General features: G+C 47.1%; 1 protein-coding gene across 6 annotated transcripts in view; it reads left to right on the plus strand.

Annotated features, from left to right (window-relative positions):
• ITIH5 (inter-alpha-trypsin inhibitor heavy chain 5) overlaps positions 1 to 7,857 on the plus strand; it is a 194,077-nt gene that overhangs the window by 104,695 nt on the left and 81,525 nt on the right. For 3 of the 6 annotated variants that reach the window (XM_078329330.1, XM_054258417.2, XM_002750029.6), the window contains exons 12-14: positions 906 to 1,022; positions 3,709 to 4,086; positions 6,458 to 6,775. In XM_078329330.1, the coding sequence (XP_078185456.1) occupies positions 906 to 1,022; positions 3,709 to 4,086; positions 6,458 to 6,756 (794 nt within the window). In that variant the 3' untranslated portion in view covers positions 6,757 to 6,775. Of the gene's footprint in view, positions 1 to 905; positions 1,023 to 3,708; positions 4,087 to 6,457; positions 7,392 to 7,857 lie in introns of those variants that run through there. The other 3 variants (XM_035306695.3, XM_054258416.2, XM_035306694.3) reach the window with 2 other exon arrangements.

The following is a 7,857-nucleotide window of genomic DNA, read 5'->3' on the forward strand; positions in this document are numbered from 1 at the left end:
GGGAGGACCATTTGAGCTCAGGCGTTTGACACTGCAGTGAGCTGTGCACCTGAGCAACAGAGTGAGACCCTATCTCAGAAAAAAAAAACAAAGAAAGAAACAAACTGCACTTGGAATATAAATTAGAGAGAAGCTAAATCTCCAATCTAGTAAGAGAATCGATGTAGACGTCTTTTGTCTGTGTAATAAAAGGTAAGGCTGTTCACCTTTAACAGAGGTGACAAGGAGGGGAACCGACAAGGATAACGGCCAGCTGGACTCTGTGGCCTCATCTGTGCACAGAAATTTCAGAGCAGTGAAGTTAGTATGACCCAAAGGAGGGGTTTCCACCAGCACCCTGCCCGTGCCTGGCACCTGCTCACTTTCTGCTTCCCTTGCCCCTGCCTCTAAGCTGGGCATGGCTCTCAGCACTGCGGGCAGGGGTAGCGTACAGCTGAGGCAGCAAATGAGCCTGGGAGAGCCTATGGCTTCCTGGGAGAAGTGCCATAGACCTCCAGTCATAGGAGAGGAAAGTCCTCTGCATTAAAGGAGAGAGCAAATGGCAGGGGACGTCCACCGGGGAAATGGAAGCATGGGGACTCAGTACCAGTTGAGGGTGTGTGGGGGTCTCTCCTTCCCCTCACACCTCTCAGAGCTTAGTTCCTATACTGAGCTTAAGTATGATGAAAGGAGCATTACATTGGAACTTAGAAGACCCAAAGTCAAATGTTTACTGTGAGCTCACTGAGTAATTTTGGGGAGTTGTTTCCCTCCCACTCATCTTCCTCATCTGGAAATTGAGAACATTTCAGTATCATTTTCAGGATTCAATAAAATCATTCATGAGAAAACAGAGTGTCACCTATGCAAGGAAGGTACTCAATAAGTGCCTTTCTTTTTCCCTCCTTTTTCTTCCGCCCTGGCAGTGGATGGCGATCCCCATTTTGTTGTGGATTTCCCCCTGAGCAGACTCACCGTGTGCTTCAACATTGATGGGGAACCCGGGGACATCCTCAGGCTGGTCTCTGATCACATGCACTCTGGTAAGTTCCACCCTCCGCTGCAGCATCTGGCAAGGACCAGGTAGCTGTGGCACCCCGCTCTGTTCTTCAGATGGATGTCCAGTTATCTATGTGAGACGCTCAGTGAGTATTGTCGGTGGTTAAGGGAAGTGTGCTGTGCTCCTGGATGTACACATCCAAATCCCTGCTTTATGACGAGTGTCGTGTGGCCTTGGGCACATGCCTTGGGAGCTGCAGTTGTTTCCCTTGTGAAATGGAGATAAGGACACTATGGACCTCACACGGCTATTATAAAGTGGATCAAATGAAACTGGATATGAAGTTGTTTTGTAAATGCTCAAGTGCTTTAGAAATCCACGATGTATTATTGTCCCATGTCTGTCCATTCAGAAGCAGTGATGCTGGGGAGGCCAGGGATCTAAACTCAGGTCAGTACTTTGATGACTTAGATGTGCTGCTCAGATGGCAATCCACAGCTCTGTCTGTGTGCCAGGCATGTGTATGTACAAAAGGGCTCTCTGGCCCCTGTGGGTCTGTAGAGGGGCTGGGTGAAAGAGGTGAGCACAGAGAAAGCTTTTCGAGTTCAATGCAGGTAGCCAACAATGTCCAGCTCTGTGAGGACAAGCTTTGGAGCGGGCACCCTGGCACTTCTCACTGCTGAGAAAGTGTCTCAGAATGTTGGGTTGCCTGGGGTTGCCAGGCGGGTGACGTGTATGGTGCGATTCTGCAGAGTTCTTCAACACACCATTTTCTTGTAGGACTTTTATAGCCTCTGAGCTAAATCTCTACTATTTCTTATTTTAGGGGCTCAGGAGCAAGAGAGGGGCCTACCTGTACATGTCCTTGGAAACACCCCCTATTCTAGGAGCTGTTCCCATGATTTCTGTATTCCATGAGACGTCCGTGATGGGAACTCAGCCCGAAGATGCTTAGAACTTTGGGGCTGGAAGTGCACAGGCTCTTCTCACGCTGGGATTTCTCCTCTCCCTGACCCCTTGCCCAGAGAAGGTCCATTTTTTCCCCCTTGAATGTCTAAGAAGTTGTTAGACAAGATTTATTGGGAAGATTATTCTCAAAGCAGAGAAAACAAGTTAATTATATAGCAATCTTTTGTTATTACAAATTACTGCTTTTTGCCCAAGAGCAAAACACATTTAACACGCATGGCCGAATTCAGCCCCAAACATCTCAAGTGCAACTGGCATCTGTGTGCTCTTCAGCCAGACAGCACAGAGCCCTGGGGCCTGGCTCACAGGCTTTGCTCAAGCCAGAAAGGCCCCGGTGGTGTCCACAATGATGAAGGAAAACAGAACCGCGTTCTATTTGATAGCAGTTTATAACTTACACAAATGGGATCCTTACAAAAATTCTGTTGGGTTTTATATCTGCCCATCCATTTTCTTTTTCTCTTTTTTTTTGAGACGGAGTTTCGCTCTTATTACCCAGGCTGGAGTGCAATGGCGCGATCTCTGCTCACCGCAACCCCCGCCTCCTGGGTTCAGGCAATTCTCCTGCCTCAGCCCCCCGAGTAGCTGGGATTACAGGCACGCGCCACCATGCCCAGCTAATTTTTTGTATTTTTAGTAGAGACGGGGTTTCAGCATGTTGACCAGGATGGTCTCGATCTCTTGACCTCGTGATCCACCCACCTCGGCCTCCCAAAGTGCTGGGATTATAGGCGTGAGCCACCGCGCCCGGCCCTGCCCATCCATTTTACAGATAAGGAAACTGAAGCAGGTTTTTTGTTTTTGTTTTTGAGATGGAGTGTCACTCTGTCACCCATGCTGGAGCGAAGTGGCGCCATCTCGGCTCACTGCTACCTCCCAGCTTCAAGTGATTCTCCTGCCTCAGCTTCCCTAGTAACTGGGATTACAGGGTGTTTTGTTTAAATGACTTATCTAACAACTAACGCCTAAGCAGAAGAACTTGAGTTTCTGGACTTAAAAAAAGTCTGACTTTGAGCTCTCCCACACTGCTCGGTGGCATGACAAGATGTCCAAATTAGGATCAGGAAGCCCTGGTAGATACAAAATACACATCAGGGTCACCCAAGAGTTCTTATCACTACTGGAAGGAGGCCAGATGAACATGGTAAGCTGTGCGTAGACGCACAAACACTCAGCTTCACGCCTGCTTCTACGGTATCAGGACCCAAACCTACATCCTCCCTCCCCACCCCCAGATACTGGTCGGACAATAGTAAAAACGCCACACAGAACTTTACACATTCACTCACTCACTCACTCACTCACTCACTCACTTGGTAACCACGGAGTGGCTTCTTTGTGTAAGTCAGACAATGTTTTTGGTATTAGACATACAAAGATAAGCCCAGAGGAGGAAGGAAATTTTAACTTGATGCATTGGGCAGGGATAGATTTTCTTTTCTTTTCTTCCTTTTTTTTTTTTTTGTGAGAGGGTCTCACTCTGTAGCCCAGGATGGAGTGCAGTGGTGCGATCCAGCTCACTGCAGCCTTGTACTCTTGGGCTCAAGCAAACTAGCTGGGACTACAGGTTTACAGCACCATGCTCAGCTAAATTTCTATTTTTAATAGAGACGGGTCTCTCTGTGTTGCCCAGGCTGGTCTTGAACTCCTGGGCTCAAGCAATCCACCTGCCCTGGCCTGCCAAGTGTTGGGATTACAGACGTGAGCCGCCACTCCTGGCCAGATTTTCTAACCTTGTTCTTTTCCCCTCGGCCTTTTAGGTGTGACAGTGAATGGAGAGTTAATCGGGGCACCCGCCCCTCCAAATGGCCACAAGAAACAGCGCACTTACTTTCGCACCATCACCATCCTCGTCAACAAGCCAGAGAGGTCGTATCTCGAGGTCACACCAAGCAGAGTCATCCTGGATGGTGGGGACAGGCTGGTGCTCCCCTGCAACCAGAGTGTGGTGGTGGGGAGCCGGGGGCTGGAGGTGTCAGTGTCTGCCAACACCAATGTCACCATCACCATCCAGGGCTCCATAGCCTTTGTCATCCTCATCCACCTCTACAAAAAGCCGGCGCCCTTCCAGCGCCACCACTTGGGCTTCTACATTGCCAACAGCGAAGGCCTTTCCAGCAACTGCCACGGACTGCTAGGTAGGGGGCTGCGCTTTTCCTCATGTTGGGTTTAGAGGACAGAGGTAAAGTTCTCAAACTAAGCCGATATTGCCAATACCTTGAGTTAGATTGAGAAATGCAATAGGAATGTGGTTTTTATTATATATACAGTCTGCATATATGTATGTATGTATGTGTGTGTGTGTGTGTGTATATACACACATTCTATATATATATTCATATACATAATGTATTATCTGTTATACATATATCATGTATGTATATGTGTATTATATATAGTCTGTGTATATATGTATATATGTATACAAAGACTGCATATGTATATATATAGTCCATATATAAAGCTATATCATATATATTATATATATGCAGTCTATGTATGTGTACATGTATCTGTATATGTATTTATGTGTGTGTATATATACAGTCTATATGTATGTACATATACATATATGTTATACATATATATGTATGATATATACAGTCTGTGTGTGTGTGTGTATATATACAGACTCTATGTATGTATATATACAGTCTATATATACACATACATAATATGTCATATATCATATATCTGTGTGGGGGTATATATACAAACTGTGTATGTATGAATGGCATGTGTACATATAGTCTGTGTATGTGTGTATATATGTATGTATACAGTCTGTGTATGTGTGATGTGTATATATACACTCTGTATATGAATGTGTGTGTATATATATACAGTCTGTGTACGTATGTATATATGTATGTATACAGTATGTGTGTGAATATGTATACCTATGTATGTGTATAGTCTGTGTATGTATGTATGGTGTGTATATGTATATGTCCAGTCTGTATATGAATGTGTGTGTATATATACAGTCTGTGTATGTATATATGTATGTATACAGTCTGTATGTGTGTGAATATGTATATGTTTGTATGTGTACAGTCTGTGTATGTATGGTGTGTATATGTATATATCCAGTCTGTATATGTATGTGTGTGTATGTATACAGTCTATGTATGGTATGTATATATACAGTCTGTGTGTGTATGTGTGTGTGTATATATACACAGTCTGTGTATGTATGTATATATGCATGTATAGAGTCTGCATATGTATGTATGAATTATTACACACACATGCACACATACACACACAGTCATGCCTTGCCTGATGACAGGGATACATTCTGAGACATGCATTGTTAGGTGATTTGGTGGTTATGTGACCATCTAGAATATTCTTGAACAAATCTAGACAGTGTAGTCCTCCACCCACCCAGCTAGGCTATGTGGTGTCTCCTATTGCTCCCAGTCCACAAACCTATACAGCAGTGACTGCACGGAATACTGCGGCAATTGCGACATGATGATTATTAGTATCTAGACATGGAAAAGATACACTGAAAATATTCAGTCATAATCCTATGGGACCACCATCATATTTTCAGTCCATCATTGATTAAAATGTCCTGATGTGGTGCGTGACTGTATATGTAACATGAAGATTCAATTTTTTCCTGGATTTCTGGCCTGGGAATGGGCTTTATAAATCAGCAGTCTCTTTAGCCTTCTGGGAATGAACGAGGAATTGGAGTGTAGTCACCTGAGGGTCCAATGCCTTTGCTCTCAGCAAGAAGACCCAGGCATGGGGCAGCCCTGCCTAGTGCCCAGCCTGAGTGACACCCTTCCAGGGTAGGTGCCTGCCTGACCATGTACAGCAGGCGGGCCATTCTACTCAGCTTTCTTCAATGTGCAGTTCATGTGGGCCCCTTGCCCAAAAATAAAGAGCAAGCCATTGTCAGAACTCAGTTTAATAGGCAGGATTTCCTGGCTCTTGAGCTGGCCGCGTTTTGTGGGGCCCAGCATGAGCTCCCTCTGCAGACACAGCTCTGTGTGCCTGTGGCCTGAGCAGTGCCCCCATCTGACCTGGAGAGTTCTGAGGACGAGGGTCAGAGAGGAGCTGAGCTGACTGCTTTCCACCCCCACCCAGCACAGACCTGGGACGGATAGAAAGGAGGCGGGCCTGTGACTGGGGAGAGGACAGAGGGAAGATGGAACACTACTTGCCTCTTTACCTGCCCCATCCTGTCCTCTGGACTCAGTAGGAGACTGTGGTTATTGCTTTTTGCAGGTTAGGCAACTTTCTAGCATTAGCAACTGGGAAGCTTCCAGCAGTGGTGGGTCACTGGGGACAAATCCTCGGCTCTTTCCTCCCTGCCCCCCAGAACGCATGCTCTTCCATGACACCAGAGAATGTGTCAACTCCCGCTGGGAGAGTCTGGCCTCGGGCTGTGGCCGGTTGTAAGCCTTCCCGCCACTGATAGCACTGAAGTCCGATTTCAGCACAAGCCTTCTGCATTGGACTGAGACTCGATGCTCTTCTTTGTCCTCGCAGGTCAGTTCCTGAACCAGGATGCCAGACTCACAGAAGATGCTGCAGGGCCCAGCCAGAACCACACTCACCCTCCGCTCCTTCAGGGAGAGGGCCCTGAGGCCGTCCTCACGGTGAAAGGCCATCGAGTCCCGGTGGTCTGGAAGCAAAGGAAGATTTACAACGGGGAAGAGCAGATAGACTGCTGGTTTGCCAGGAACAACGCTGCCAAACTGATTGACGGGGAGTACAAGGATTACCTGGCATCCCATCCGTTTGACACAGAGATGACACTTGGCCGGGGAACGCCCAGGGAGCTCTGAAGCTGGCAGCCTCAAGGACGTAAGTGCACGAAGGACGGTGATGTGGGGAGGCCGTGGAGCAGCCCTTTTCGTGGCTCGTACTTGCCTCAGCTCCTGGCAATTAGCTGGACTCCTTGACCCGCCCCTGGTGCGGCGTAGATCTGACGTCTGGGCAAAGGGGAAGGGTGGGAAGCCTGCGTGCAAATGCCATTTCCCCCACTCCTTCTTCCTGCCTCTTCCCACCCTGCCCGCATCTACAGAGTGGGAGACCGGTCATCGCTAAATGCAACCAAAGTCTGTATCTTGTCCCAACCTGCTTGTCCTTTTTGTTAGCCTACCATAAAGTAAGCCTTTCTGGTGAGGGAAGGTTGCTATGAATTTGTTTTCTTGGTGGAAATGGCCAAGTGTGGGCACTCTGCTTTTTGCCTCACACTCATGCTTAGAAAGCTGTCTTTCCGGTAGTGTTTGCAGCTCCAGAGGTGCGGCCAGCCTCTACTGCAAAGGACTCTGTCACTGAACTCAGTCCTGCAAAGCGCTGAAACATTTGATCATTGTAAACCATGAAGTCTTTTCTTACGAGAGATTTTTCTTCTGCTGTGGTCTCTTGCCCTTAAAAATTAGTTTTCATTAAAAAGAAATGTGATTGAAAATAGAAACATCTACAGCTCAGATACTGATCTCTTCTAATGGGCTTTGTACACCAGTTGACTCTGCTAGTGGCTGTTCTCCAATTTGTTCCAATAAGCGAAAGGCTTTTAACTCACAGGACAACTCCACGTGGTTGATTTTGCTGGCGTGTGTTGGTGCTGGAGAGTTGGCCACGTGAATGATGCATCTTTTACTTGGAGCTTTTCAGCCTTTGTCATAGTTTCCAGACCTTTTTTCCTTGTGGCCCTCCAGGAGGTGATCAATTACATGTGCACAGGGCTGGGACGGGAGGCAGAGCCGGCTTCAGCAGGTTCTCCAGGCCACCTATAGGAAGGAAGCACTTAGAAATTCCAGGACTTCCAGCTTCCCTCGTGTCAGATAGAAGAAAAGCCAGGAAACCAGCGTGAAAGGGGTTTTAGTTCCCAAACTTGGACACACCTGATACCCTAAGGAAAGGTTAAGGTCAGAGGGGGC

This window comes from Callithrix jacchus, chromosome 7 (genome assembly GCF_049354715.1).
Source record: "Callithrix jacchus isolate 240 chromosome 7, calJac240_pri, whole genome shotgun sequence".
Taxonomy (NCBI): Eukaryota; Metazoa; Chordata; class Mammalia; order Primates; family Cebidae; genus Callithrix; species Callithrix jacchus.